Source organism: Falco biarmicus, chromosome 1 (genome assembly GCF_023638135.1).
Source record: "Falco biarmicus isolate bFalBia1 chromosome 1, bFalBia1.pri, whole genome shotgun sequence".
NCBI classification, from domain to species: domain Eukaryota; kingdom Metazoa; phylum Chordata; class Aves; order Falconiformes; family Falconidae; genus Falco; species Falco biarmicus.
The window spans coordinates 7,756,521-7,771,349 of record NC_079288.1 but is presented as its reverse complement, the minus strand read 5'-3'; the positions used below and the strand labels follow the sequence as shown (position 1 = coordinate 7,771,349).

General features: G+C 41.1%; 1 protein-coding gene across 3 annotated transcripts in view; it reads left to right on the top strand.

The window, feature by feature from the left end:
* GRB2 (growth factor receptor bound protein 2) overlaps window positions 1–14,829 on the top strand; it is a 61,871-nt gene that overhangs the window by 10,555 nt on the left and 36,487 nt on the right. For 2 of the 3 annotated variants that reach the window (XM_056323464.1, XM_056323458.1), the window contains one exon: window positions 3,674–3,912. The exons of the other annotated variant lie outside the window; for it this stretch is intronic. In XM_056323464.1, coding sequence (XP_056179439.1) covers window positions 3,835–3,912 — 78 coding nt within the window. In that variant the 5' untranslated portion in view covers window positions 3,674–3,834. The remainder of the gene's footprint in view (window positions 1–3,673; window positions 3,913–14,829) is intronic. 3 annotated transcript variants of the gene reach the window in all.

Genomic DNA, 14,829 nt, shown 5'->3' with positions numbered 1-14,829 from the left:
AAGACATGCTTAAGGAAGTTGAAATCTATTAAGCTAGTAGATCATGAGTATTATTTATGATCCCGAATGTTCTGGTTTGTATATGTTGATGATTTAATTTATATATTACCGCATTTGTTTATTATGTTATACTTCCTTATTTGGCTAATTTGAATTAGTGCTCTGCCCTTACAATTTTTTTTCCTATTCTTTTGTCTAGAGCCCTGACACTTAACATTTCTGCATGTCTTCCAGATGATGTATCCACTCATTTTTCTTTCCACCACCCTCAGTAATGTTTTGTCCTGTAACAGCTGATGAAGCTTAGGATCCGATTTTTTGCAAAATCTTCCACTGAACATACCTTCTTTCTTCCCTTGCTTTGGCTTTTCTAAACTCTCTGTTCTTCTATTCCTGCCCATAACACTTCCCAGAAGAACAGTGAAACAGTGGAAAGAGAGCAATGAGGAAGGTCTCGCTTGCTAGAAAAAGTGCTGTTTTTAAAAGCAGTATAAAAAGCCTACCTTTGCCTCTGTGTTTTTTTAAATATCTGTTGAAAAGAATGAGGGTTGTTTCCTGTTGGCTACAACAGGGAGGTTTGTATTTATAATTATTTATATTGCATTCTGAGCTGCAGCACTGTAGTGCTTAATAAGAATTTACTGTTATCTGCATCTGCTGCCTTTTCTTCCTCTTCCCCCCCCCCCTTTTTTTTAAGAGCAAGAGAAGTATCTTGTCACAGTAAGGCAAGAGGTGAAAAACATATTTTGAGAAATCTTAGTCATTTCTCTAGTAAGATCCCGTGAAAATTCTTGTAATGTGTCTTCATTGTATTTGTATTTTGGCTGTTATTCATTTATACCTATCTTATTCCATTTGACATCTGTGGAGCTGGGGTATTTGTATTATTTCTTGTATTATGGAGCTACAGTACTTGCAACGTCCTGTTTCACTGCCTGGCTAAAGCAGATGCCTACAGCTGTGCTCTCAGTAGGCAGAGACCTAGCACAAGCTCCTTCCCCCGTAAGCCTTTTTTCCCCCCCTTGTTCTGCAGTTGGTTTGTTTGTATTTTAATAATTGTGTGACTGACTGTCTATGCGAACTTATTAAATAGATTAGTGAACAGCAAATGCTTTTTAAGTGATGGTAAGGGAATTGGTGTTCTAAGTTTACCTTTTCTGATATTTGCTGTGTAAGTATCTTGGTTTAATATTTTCAAAGCCTTTCCCTAAATTACATGTAACTTCGGTGCCTGAACTTTAGCTACACTTTTGCCTAAAGTCATGATGGTTCTATGCTGCAGTTGTTGTTAGTATTGTTACCTAGAAACATCACTCCTTTATACGCTGACAATATATACGATGGTGGTAGTAATATGAATGTATGTTTAAAGAAAATTGTGTGATGAGTCTCTTTCATCTTGAATTGTGCTGGAAAATTTCCCAGTGTTGCACTATTGCTAAGCTTGGGGAATGCCGGTATGGTTCTTGGAAATGCTGCATCAGTTTCTCAAAGAAAGTAGTGTATTAACTCCTTCAGGTAGGAAAAAATATATAATTCTCAGATACTAATGCGGTACTGGGTAGCAATACTTGTGTGCTGCAAAGACAGGAACATTTACCAATTGGCAGTAATTTCTTTCTTTAAATGTGTCTTAAGCCTATAACATATTAAGTTGTGCAACTTTTACATTCTTAGGTTTGGAACTTAGGGTTTTCAAGCAGTGTTCCCTTAGCTGATGGTGTTTACATGCCCATATAATTATATGCATTTTCTAATGTAGCATTGTGCTGTTTGAAACACCAAAATGTTACTGCCAGTAATATTTATTTTTAAGAAGGAATGGAAACAGGTGATGTTTACCATTAAAGGTATAGGACATGTAGACAGTATGCTTGAACAAATTTTCCATTGCTTCATATGGAATCATTCACGTGGCTCTTGAATATTGCTATAATAGCAGAAAAATTTATAAATACCATCAGTTAAAAAAAACAGAGGCCGGGTTAGAAAGATGAGGAGATGGTGAACTGAACACAATAGAGGCGGCACAGGGAAAACGTTCAACGTTCCTGGCAAAGGAAGGTTATTGTTGTTGTTTGCATGTGTGGAAGACTGACATCAGAAAGCCAGATGCTTTTTCATCAGCATTGACACTAAAATTAAGTGTTCTAAAATCACCAATGTGTAGCTAAGATGACATGCTTTTTGGTTTTAGTGATATGTGTTGGTCAGAGCTTGTATCCAGTGTATTTATTGCCAGTGGTTGTGGTAGCACAGATTGTTCAGTTGTGATCTTCGTAGCTGTTGACAGCTTTGTCAGTCTTACTGACGTTTCAGTCAGTAATGCTGTGTAGGAGTACCAAAGAAAACCCCGAGCCCTGTCCACGTGGGGACTTCACTAAGCTGGTCTTCTTTTGATCAAGGTAAATCCTGTAAATAGCTCTTCTCATTCGGCCAGTTTCCTGTGATGGAATCTCCATTCTGGTGTTTGCCTCGAGCGTCATTATTCTTTACGGGGAGCCGAAGGCTGGGCAAACACGGAGCTCATGGAATATAAGCATGTTAATTGCTGAACTGCATTTATGTAAGGCAAGTTTTTCTCCAAAATGAGAAAATACTATTTGCCATCTGTTGCCTTTGCATGTGGCAGGGCTCTTTCTGGGCCATAACCGCAGAGACTGAATTAGCAGGTGCGTGGGTTCGCTGCTGTGTGTCAGATCTCTTCTCTCTTGAATTGTTATTGACAAGTACCAGCTTTCCGCTGGTTCCGCAGGGGGGTGTTGGTTTTTAACTGATAGACTGTCTTGACTTTTTTCTGATCCCTTACCTTCTCCGCTATCAAGTTGGATTAAATCCTTCCTATTCTAACCCAAGATCCAGATTTAAGCCTTTTCAGCGGTTTTGGTGTGTCTATATATGCCTTGCCAGGTCTGATGTCGTTTCTTCTCTGGGCCCATAAAGATACGCAAACTTGCTGATTTTCATGCTGTGCTTAGGAAGATGTATTTTTTTGTGTGTTCTGCTGCTGGAGATGCTGGAATTTCAGGATGGTTGCTTTTATGTTAGTGTGAGCTCAAACTTTCGTCTCAGTGTAATGCTATTTTCGGACGCTTTGTGCTCAGCATTCCAAGAAAGTTCTGTTACAGAGGACCCGCAGAAGCGTCCTCTGCCTCGTCTGGCTTAACCGTGGATGGGAGCTGCGGGAGCGGAGAGCCCCGAGCGCCGGGGCGGGCTGCGCCCCCTTCCCCGCGCCGCCTGTGGCCGGGAGGGCCGGTGCTGCCGGCGCTTCGCCCCGCGGCCCGGCCCCGCTGCCGTCCGCCCGTACCCGCCCGGTGCGGTGCCCGGGGTCCGCCCGGCTGGATCGGCTTCCCGCAGGGGCGGGAGCGGGAGGCCGTGCCCTCCCGGGCTGCGGCGCCGCGGGGCCTCCGCCCGGCTCCGCCGCGGGCAGCGGGGCGCGGGGCCGGCGGGCTGCGGCGGGGCGGGCGGCTCCTCCCGCCCCCGGGGCCGGCGGGGCGCCCATTGGCCGCGGGCCGTGTCACTCGGGCGGGACGGGCCTGGGCGAGCGGCGGCGGGAGGAAGCGGCGGCCGCGCCGCGCCGGGCGGAGGGAGCGGCCCTGGGCGCGGCCCCGGCCATCGATCCGTGCCACTTCCCCTAATGGCCCGTCTCTTCCTCCTCCTCCCCCTCCCCTAGGGCGGATCGTCCCCCGGCCTCCCTGTATGTGAGAGACGGGGCCGGCGCCTCGGACGGAGCCGGGCCGCGGCAGGGCTGAGCCGGGCCGCCGCGGGACGAGCCTCCGGAGGCTTCGGGAGCGCTTCCTTCCCAGCGCCCGACCGCCGAGCGGCAGCCCCAGCATGGAAGCCATCGCCAAGTACGACTTCAAAGCCACCGCGGATGACGAGCTGAGCTTCAAACGGGGGGATATCCTTAAGGTAAGCGGGCTCGGCAGTTCCCTCTCTCGCCCCGGGCTCTTCAGCTTCTCTCTGAGCCTCTTCCTGGCCGTCGGACCCGACCCTCTTTGAGTCCCCAGAGAACGCCATCTCCTTTTAACAGGGTACCTCATGACCTCCTCGATTCCAGCCTGACCTTTTTAAGAGCAGGAGAGGCTGTTTTGCTTCTGTGTTAAGCATGCGTCCCAAAGTCCATCGTTCGTCTCTTGTGAGATTGGAATATTTGAAAACTTTGCTGTAAACATGCTAACAAATAAGCAGAAGTATAAGATAATCTCTACACTGAATTCCCTTCTATGAGAGGAAACCCCGAAAGTAATCAAGATCAATTTGGTATTCCTTTCCTTTGCCTCCTGCCAAGGATTCCAATATCAAAGAACAATGATTAGATTATTTTCTCAGTAGATAATCTTTTAGCATCAGGCTGTCAAATATTGGTGCTGAGTTTTATCTTCAGTTGTGATGAACTCGAGTGATAAACTTGTGGCTGAATATTTAATGGATCTGTGCAGATCTAAGTGTATGTTGGAGTGCATTACAGGAATTTAGTTTGAGGGTTCTTTCAATATATCAAAGGCTTTTTAGGCTTCATCTTGGCTGTAGTAAAGGAATCTGAAAAATATTTGCATTTCTAAAACTTCACTTAAAAAAACTGGATGCACAGAACAAGACAAAAATTTTATTTCAAGAGGGCAGTAAAATATAAAAATCCATAGTGATTTGGCCATAGTGAAGCTCTGAGCTTTGTTGTTTCCAAGTAATAAGAGCTGTATTGTAGAATGTCTTATTGGAGTTTCACTCAGTGTTTCTCCATAAATGTGTAAGATGTGCTTTACCTTCCTAGTGTGATGTATTTAATACTAAAGTATTTTAAGCTGCTGCTTTCTAAAATGCTTCGAGTAGAAACTGTTTTGAGAGGTGCCTGTCCTGCAGATGTAAGGCTGTAACTTTGTGTATGCTGACAAATAAAATCCTGCAGACCTCAATGGGATTACTCATCTGCTCAAAATTTTTGCTAGGCAAGGGCTTGATTTTAACTACTATTTTAAGATAAGTTGGAAAAAACAACCTCTATGTGTAAACTTAGTATGTGGGTTTCTATAGCTGATACTTCAGTAACATAACTGTGACTTTGTTAAAAGTGCAGTAATGCTGTGTGGCCATCAACAGGTAAAGGTTGCAACAATGTATCCTGCTCTGAGATTGTTAACTTTATAATCGCATCTGTATATACCCTACACATCCCTGGCCCGTAACTGGCCTAAAAATGCGTTAGACACGCACACCTCAATTCCAGTGTTTATGTAAATTACCAGAATATTTCCTTTTGCTGTCTTTAAACATTAGAGACTGTCAGAATCTTAGAAGTCTTCTGTGGTAACCTGGCATTTATTTTTCTTGACCTGAGCTGTATTCTTCAATTTTGGGCTACCTGCTAGCCACCCTCAGCTTTTATAGTATATTTGAAGTAGAGCACAGCTGAAGTCAGCTTGTAGAAAATGCTGAACAGGAAGGAAAAATTAAGTATAATTAAATATAGTTTATTTTAAAGTGTATTCTTAATTATTTTCATCTAATTTGGTATAGAAGTTTGCTGAAGTACATGAAAAAATGTCTTGTAAAATTTGCATTTGTTTAAAAGTATTTTCTTCTCTAAGAATTAAAGGAAAAATAACTGGGTTTAGACTCTTGAAAGTTTAGTCTGTGTTAAAACTCTTACAACTGCACACAGTGGCTGGTAGTAAGATGTTCTTGAGTCCTAGCCGCTTAATGTCATCCTATATATACACATTTTGTATGAATACAAGAATAGAAACTTGGTGGTATGTATGCCATTACACTACGTTAATAACTGTATTTTTCCGGGAATACAGGGAGGAATTTTCATACTGTACACAAAACCTAGGCTGACACTTCCTCAAAGCGTTGATTAACAGTTCTTCAAACCGTCTTTCATTTCAGCTCATATTCTGAAAATGCGTACAAATTTTACATACTTGCCTCATAGATGAGTAAACTGAGTCATGGAAATGGTAGATTGCTCAAGTTTATCACTAAGGCTAGGGAAACTCCAAGAGTTTCAGGAATCCTTCTGCATGTAATTGAGATGAGTTCAGTGCAGCATAAGGTTCACTATCTAAAAGTGGCAACTTTCAGACAAATAAGCCAAAACCAATTAGAATTGTTACACTTCACTTTACTCAAACTGACAAACTTCTGTGGTGCTTTGTCATTTTGAAAGCCTGGTTCACTTCAAATGTGTTTCAGGTTGTGGAAATTTATTTCCACCAGAAGTGCCAGATCTGTTTTGTTAGTACTTTGCTCATGACTGAGAAATCTCGGGGTATCCCATTCATGGGCCTCACGTGATCAGTCTTATTAATCAGGTCAATCCCGCTGCCCTTGAATGAATCTGGAAGAAAAAATAAACTTGTAACATGTTGAATGCATCTGCATGCTTCACTCCTTCAGTATCCCACGCTGAGGTGTACATGTAACTTGACATGTAGTGAAGACTTTAAACAGAGCTACCAGACACCTGTCTTGATGGACCTCCAAGTTAAGTCAAGTTAGTTTGATGGCATGTATGATGCCAGTAAAGGATTGTTTTGTAGCAAAACATTATGCCTTGGCCACACTAAGGAGAGAACAAAATCTCTAATGCTTTAATTCCCACTCCTTGGAAATTTGTGTTTCTCTTTGTGGCGAGAGAAGGCAAAGATGCACACTATCTGACTGCCTCTGATTTCAGCAGATAACTTGCCTATGATGTCATGGTGCCATTACTGCTGCATACCCACGTATTCGGGAGTCGACTGAATAGGATTTGAACTGTAGCCATTAAGCTGGTTGTTAGTAATCTTATGGCTGGTTTCCAAAAATGAGTGAAGATAGCTGACCTTTGGCTTGCAATTGTAAAACAGCTGAGTGAAGAGGAAAAGTGCTTGGCCTTCTCTTTTTGTGGGCACTATATGGTAAAAGCTGCTTCTATGATTTTCATAATGCTGGCAGTACGCTGGATCCCCTTTCATGTCGTGATTCTATAGCAGTTTGTGGTATTGCCCATTCATGAGCTGCAAAGTGACAACTTGCTTTAAACTTTTAAAATACACTTAATACTTCTTGCCAAGCCTTTTCCAGAGAAAGGAAAGGTTGCTGTGTCCTTCTGTGTCTTCCGGTTACAGTACAGTGCTGCAGCTCTCAACTGGTGCTTGCTTCACAAAAATTTGTTGTGACTGGGCATACTGTTAGGGGTATGAGGATAGCCTGTCCTGTTACTTGAAAAAGTAAAAAAAAAAAAAAAAAAAAGAAAAACACCAAAAAACCCAACAAAAAAACCAAGCGATTCCTCCTTGAAATTTTGATTTACTGTTTTTCACTTTGAGTAGTTGATGGTTGCCATGATGATTTTTCAGTCTTTTTTTCCCCTTTCACTTGCTGTATTTATTGAAGTTGGGAGTAGTTGACTCCAGTCTCTGTATTTGTTAGTCAGGTTTTATGTCCCCAAAAACTATTGTATTTCTAGCAGCTTCTGGTTTTGTTGGCCTTTTGCTATCTGGCAAGTATCCAGACCTAAAGTGTGCTAATACTTGCTGGTGGTTTGGCAGGAGCTGGGGGTGAAGGAGAGAGGAGAGACAAAAAAATCGTTCTTTCTCTCATCTCGTCATTATTTCTTTTCTCTATTCCTCCTACACCTAATCTGAAGTGTACAGTTAATACTGTGGTGCTCTAATAACCCTTTCTGCATGGTTAATACAGAAGCACTAAACATATTCATGAATATCTTGAATGTTAGAATTGTGGGTTTTTTGAAAACTACAGACCACTGCTCCATTTCCTCTTTTTCCTTCTTCTGTTGCAGGGTTGGGGCATATCTGGAAAGTGATCTTCTGAAGAGCTGAATAAGTTCCTAATTCCAGTAGTTGACAGCATAATTAATTCAGGGGCACCTACAGATAGTTTTTGAGTAAAATTATTCAGATGGTGTTTTAAATAGAGGGCTGTTGTTTTTAATTTGAAGGTTTTCGCTTGTGTGTTTCACAGAAACCAGCTTCCTTGTATGCTAGAGGAAGGATTTCCTTGATAGGATTTTGATCACCTGACATTTTCGTTCAGCAAAATCAAGATTTTTCTTCCTACTATGATCGTACACTTGACAGTCACGGCAGGTTCTGTTCATGTGATTGTTTGCTACCAGACTTATTTTCTTTCTGTCAGCCTTTAAGAGGATTGAGTGTTTGCAAACAGTTGATGCTGAGATGGCATTTTCAGTTCCTGCATGAAAACCATTTTTCTGTGTCTGGATACAGTGAAACAGTTTTGCATAGAGGGAGGAGTATGATAAAAATTGGGAGCATGGTCTCCCTTCTCTTCTTCCTCCTCCCTTGTCTTTGAATTCATCTGCATTGGCTTCTGCGTCGTGGTGTCTGTACTAGAGAACAGAAATTCACAGCTCGCAAAGACTTTTCCTCTGTGAAATCATCTTCACTCATCCTTTTTCTCCCTTCCTTACACACCACCTTCATCTTCCCTCATATTTTTTTAAGGAGGTGGACTCAGTGAGGTCTTGATGATCTTAGTGTGTGAGAAACATTTTTCTGAATTAATGATTCGGACACATGGCAAGCGCTGCATGCTTTATAGTGAAATAGGCCAAGTATTAAAACGGGTTCCCCAGGGAAGCTGTGGAATCCCCATCCTTGGAGATACGCAGACAAGTCCCCAAGCATTCTGATCTAATTAGACTTGTTTGCAGCAGGAGGATGGGTTGAGTGACTTCCAGAGGCCCTTTCAACCTATGTTATTCCATGACTTAGCTGTGAGTGGCAACTCTGTTCTATGGGAGGGTTGATTTGTAAAGGTGCACTTACGTCATTTTCCAGCCTTGAATGAAGATATTTGTCATCAATATGTGATCGATATTGCAGTCTAAGAAAACATCAGAAAATTACAGAGACTCATAAACTCTTATGGCAAGTACAGTTATTTTAAAGGTAGTTGATTTGGCATCCTGGCAGTGGAGATCAGTGTTACAAGGAGTTGCTGCTGTAAGAGGTTGCATTCTTCTAATCTACCCAACTATTCAGTGCCTGTGTTTTTGGTATGAACTTCACAAATACTGTTCCTCTTAAGTATGATACTAATCTGAAGATGGGATGTGTTTTATTAGCTGACTTCTCTAGGCATGGCGGGGGGAAGTGTTGTGGGAAGGAACTACCTAACCTCTGCAAGGTGTGTGTGCCCCAAAAAGAGAACACTCGTGTTCTGTTTTTGTTAAAGAGCTTGGACCTCCTTGGAGCAAGATTGCATTGCTGAAGGTGTCTCTGTGCAGAAGACCTAAATATGGAATATTCCAGACTGAAGGTGTAAAGTAGTCTTCACAAGCAAGAGTAAACACATTCCTCCTTGAAAATGCCGTCTTTGTTTTTATTTAGTAGCTGTTTGTGATGATTATTTAAACTTGTCACTGAGAGCAAAGAAAAATTAGCTCATGAGCTGTGTGCTACCTGAAGCCTGCTGGAGTTATGAATATCAAACAAGACACTGATTAAAGCTAGTGGTGTGGTCAGCTCAGCTAATTTTATTATATTGACTTAACATGTGTTCCATTCTGTTATAACGAGGGGAGATTATGCTAATTTGAAGCTCCAGCTGCCTTTTGCCAATTTAGTGGAAATGCTATTGTTACAGCTTCTCTGCAAGGTCCAGCTTTTGATAGGACTGGTGTGACAGACTTGTGAAAAGCATTAGCAAAGACACATCAGCAAATCAAATTTTGGCTTGTTAAATTACTTATCTGCTTTGTTCAACATGCGTGTCAAACTGCAACCAATATGATGTGCTTTTGTTTTTATTTACTGCCAACACAAAAATTTCATGTTTCCTCTTTGGTTCAGTGACATTTCTGTCATGATAACTACATGATGAGGGAATGTCTGAGAATTTCAGTTCAGTAAAATCTGTTATTTTGAGGAACATCTCAGGTGTTAAACAGACTAACTTTGATTTAGTTGGGTTTTTTAAAGTGAAAATGGTAAAAGTTTGATCACGGTTGGGGGAAGAAAGAGAGATTATGATTTATAGTAGCATGTATGAAAGATTGAGTGTCATAAATATAGTATTCATAGTTTTCCAGTCTCTGTGCAGAGCCCTGCTAACTGGGGGAGGAGAAAGAATCCTGTTTGTAGTGAAATTCAGACTTTTCTGATTTCTCACTATAATCAATAAAGATCCAACTAAGCGAGGGGAGATAAGGAATCCAATTTGTCTGTGTACAGCTCAGCCTAACCTAAGCGGTGAACTGTATGACCCCTTGGTAAAATCCCTTGTGATTTAAAGTTGCCAGTGGCTATATACCAGAAATCAATAACTAAAGCCTAAACCTCAGGAAAAAATGCGCTGGGCAGAACTAATTCTATTTCTTTGAAAACGAAAGAAAATTAAACATCAGTCCCCTAACAACACTGGAACCAAAAATGTCATAAACTCACATTGAGCAAAAAGGAAATGTAATTTACAAAACCTGATGAATTTTACAATATTAGTCTAAACCGGAAGAACTACGAAAGATAACATTAGGACATGTTCACAATTGCTCTGAGACTCAACTGTTGTGTTAATTTAAGGCTCTTATACCGATGATGCCAGGTTTCTATACTTAACTTGCTTGGTTACCTCTAAATCAAAACTTTTGCTGAATTTTTAATAATGTTATTTATTTATATCTTGAAAGGTTTGAAAAATCAAAGCTAGTTCTAGAACCATAACAACAAACAACTTTAAAACATCCAAACACACACCCCTATCCACCCCCCCCACCCCCCCCCAAAAAGGAAAAAAAAAAAAAAGGCACATTTAAAGCCAGTCATGTAATGGGAATCAGCGAAGGATATCTATAAAAAAACATACATGAACTAGTTGAGATTAGTTTTGTTTGTGTTTTTCCTGTGTGACTGTGTATGTAGTATCACATTTCTTCTGGGCTGTGGTGTTGAGTTGCAAAATGTCCTTTCCAGGTGTGACAGCAGAGTGTCGTTAAAGCAGTAAGCAGAACTGCTGCACCTCTCTGCGCAGAGGTTTATGGGTATGTCTGCACTATGTAGTCAAGAGATGGGACTGTATCTTCTGTAGCTATATGCAAGCTAACTTTCAGGTAGTTGAAGTAACGATAACCACATTATGGGATTCAACATGATTCACAAAACTTAGACAGGACTCTGAATGAATACCTACCCCGTGCTTAGTTCAGGGTGCCCAAGCTAGGTACTCTGGAGGTCTTAATTAGCAAGATGCTGGCAACAGATAAGCCTATTTCCCTTCTTCCCTGCTGCCCTCACTCCCTTCTTTCAGTGCTGGTGGGATAGGTGCCAGCTGGAGAGATGAAGCTGTGACTTGTGAATGTAACGTTCAAGTAGAAAAATGACCAGGGAAATGCATTTACTCTTCCTCTGATTGACTTAGAAACAGAGCTTTTGTGTAGTAATCCATTTCACTGGGTCACTAGTGAAAAAGAGGTGGTAGGTCTCAATGTTTTGTTACTTTACTTGCTTTATTTAGCATTTTGTTAGGAAAGCTGCCTTTGATTTCTGTAATTTCCAGTTTTCTCTGAAAATTCTGTTACATTCAAAATGCAAATGAGTAGGTGACTTGTATGCCCTCTGCATTTCTACGCTGATCGGCAAACTGATACTGCAGTAGTTTAATACACGAGTTCTTATCTGCAGCTTGATCCCACTGCTGTTCTTGCTCTGTCATTTCCTTTGCTCAGCCCTGCAGTGGCAGTTCTTGTTATCTCCCAAGCTGGGCAAACATCAGTGACTAGAACGTACACAAGGAAGTAAAAATGTGGGGTTTAGATGCTTTGGGTCTTGGGAGAGAAAACAGGGTAGGAGAATACTGTCTGTGATTTGGGGGGGTGAGGGAGGCGCCACGTTAGCTGCAGCGTGGGGAAGGCTGTATTTCCTTCAAAGATCTGTATCTTTCTCAGATGGAACGGCAGCATTGTCCATGTCAATCTGTCAAGCTTCAGGCTGCACTTTGTTTGTCACATTCTAGGCTCATGCCCTGTTGCAAAGTATTTAAAGCGCTGTTCATGAGTGGCACATGCCTTCAACTTTGAAGTCAATATTGTAACACCTCATAAGAGTAGGTGTTCAAATGGAGTGGAAGAACGGTTGTGAAGCAGACTGTCTGCGGTGAACTGAACTTGTTCCCATGTCTGATATGCATGATTGGTGCCACCATCTGACAACTCAAGTGAGAATTGGTTTAACAAACTTAAGAGTGTGTTTTTTCATGGTGACATGTGCTGAACACATGGGGTTGTACAGCTGAGCTCTAATAGAGCAAAAAGTGAACTGGCAGTCTCCAAAACTGCTCATGATAATTATTTTTAGGCTATTTATTATATTCCTGAAACCCAGATGCTACTCTACAATACTTCCTGATTAGTTACTAGATGCATCTGAAATTTGCATTTTAAATGGTTGTGTTCATAATTTTCTTCAGCCTGTATTTCTCTCTTTAGTAAAAGAATAGCGTTTTTCTATGGATACTAAATAAAAGCCCATGTAAAAAAATGTCTTAAATGTCTTGAAGAGCCTAAAAGGCTTTTTTCCCCCTCAAGGAATGTTTGCTCACTTGAGTTTCTGTACCTGATCTTGAATCCTATTGTCTCCAATTGTTCGAGGTTGTGAAAACAAGTAGACGGTCCTGTTATTGAAGATTCATCAAATCAGGGTTTTTTTTGATCCCATGGGGACAGGTCAGCATGGTGACTGGAATAAGGTGAAAGTTAGGACAGCTATTTTTGTCTAGGAAGTAGATTGTCAGCCTCTGTAGAGTAATTTATAATTGTGATGTTCAAACATTACTGACCTTTATAAATAAAATATAGAAAGAGAAAACAGAGTAAATTTATTCTGTTTGTACCTGCTGAATTTAGCTTCTTTGCATGCATTCATGTCAGCATGCACGCTTTGTCGTGAGCTGTGTGTTGGCTCTACTGCAGCTGGACCTCATGCAGAGAGCAGAAAGCCTTTTTTTCAGTTCAGCTGAACTGTAATTATACTGTGTAGTCTCTAAAACCTCTTATTTAAATAATTTGTCTCTGGAATTCATGCTTTCTGCATTGAGCCAGTGTACTTCTTGCTCTAACTTGTACTAAAACTCTACAGGTTTACATGTGGAGGAAAAAATAAAAGTGCTGCTGTTATGCAAAATTGTTTCCCTTGGGAGGAAGGGGGGGAATTCTTCATGAGTTATGTATGAGCCAGCAGGTTCCACTAATCATAGCAGCTCTGCTAGTGCAGAAGACTTGTGGTCTAAGCTAGTCAGCCTTCTGGTTTGTGAGAAATTGGCACAAAATTTTAAACTCTTGCAACTCTTGCTGAGCTTGAGTAAGTTTTTCCATTATAAATCCTTATGTGCAGTCAAATTTTGAGTATTCTTTTGTTACCTACACTTCTTTAGCATAAATATGAAAATGATATTTTAAACATTTGATCTGGCTTTTACTTTCTGCTGTTAACAGTAGGTTATGGTCTGCTTGGAAAGAGCTATGCTTAGATTCCCGTTTTAAGTATTTCTTTCAGAATACTAGGAAGGATTTTAAGCTGCAGAAGTCTGCATCTTTGCTAGTTCCTCTAGAAAATCTAACACTTAAGAGGTGATTTCCCTGAGCTACTGTGTAATTTGGGTCTTGTTCTCTAGTCTTTACTGCTACTGGGGACGTAACTCATCAGGGAAAACTCCCAAATTCTTTGTAGGGGTTGAGGGGAAGCAAACAAGTGCTCAAAGTGTGTCCTGCAGTTGCAGAGGAAGGAAAGAAACAAATACAAGAAGGAAAATGAGGAGGAAGTGGCAGCCATAATGAAGACAAGTGTAATGAAAACTTCTAAAGGTGAAATTTAGCATTTGAAATGTTTTTCCCTACCTTCCCTTCAAACAGTGCTTTGAATTTTGGTGAAATAAACATCAGCTTGACAAACGTGCTTTGCTCAGGCAATATCAGGAAAACCTGTTGTGCATATATTCCACAGGTAAATTTTATGTTTCTGTAATGTTTGGAGTCTCCTTGAAGAATACTGTGTTAAGATGTATCCTTAGTGCTGGAAGTGATAAAGCATGGGCTGGCAATTCAGGCTTTCTTCTGACCTCTGGAAAGGAGGAAGCAGAATTGCTTCTGCTTCCTCCTTGCCTTCGCTTCTGTCCTTATTTCTTAGAATATATTTTGCACCAACGCATCTGCCCTACCTCTAATGAAACTACAGTTTGTCAAAAATGGATGTGTGGATTTGTCTGACCGTTTGTACCAGGGTGCTTAAACTTTCTTCCAGCATCAAGCTGTCTTGATGTTTCCTTAGTCCTTAGCAGGAAGTGATACTTTCCTCAGTTTTTTTCCTGAAAATTGCCTTTTGGGTTAAAAGTGTAACTTGCTCTCTGCCAGGATGGATAGGTGAAGACTGTTGTGGCTCTACCCAGACCGAAGCTAACAACTCTCTTTACAGGGTCGCGTAAAACAGAGATAACCAAAGTGATTACAAGTTGACCCGGCTTTCCTGGCTTCCACCCCTTCCTTTACAGCTTGTTATGTCTGGAAATCTTGCAAGCTGTTACCTTCACTAAGTTTATTTAGGTAGTGTAAAAAGGAAGAGCATAGGTAAAAAGAGGCTTCTGATGTTTCTGTAAGCTATCTTGAGCTTTCTTTTCCTTGAAAAGCTTGTGTTTAATTCCACCTGTCTCTCAATTACAAACATGTGCATGGTGCTACAGTAAGATTAGAGACACTGTTGATGCTCTTTGCATTGTAAGTTTCCCATAAAACTTTTTTGCCGAGAAGAATCATTATTTCTAACTTTCAAAAAAGCTGGTTATAAACATAAGGCAATGGGCTGACAA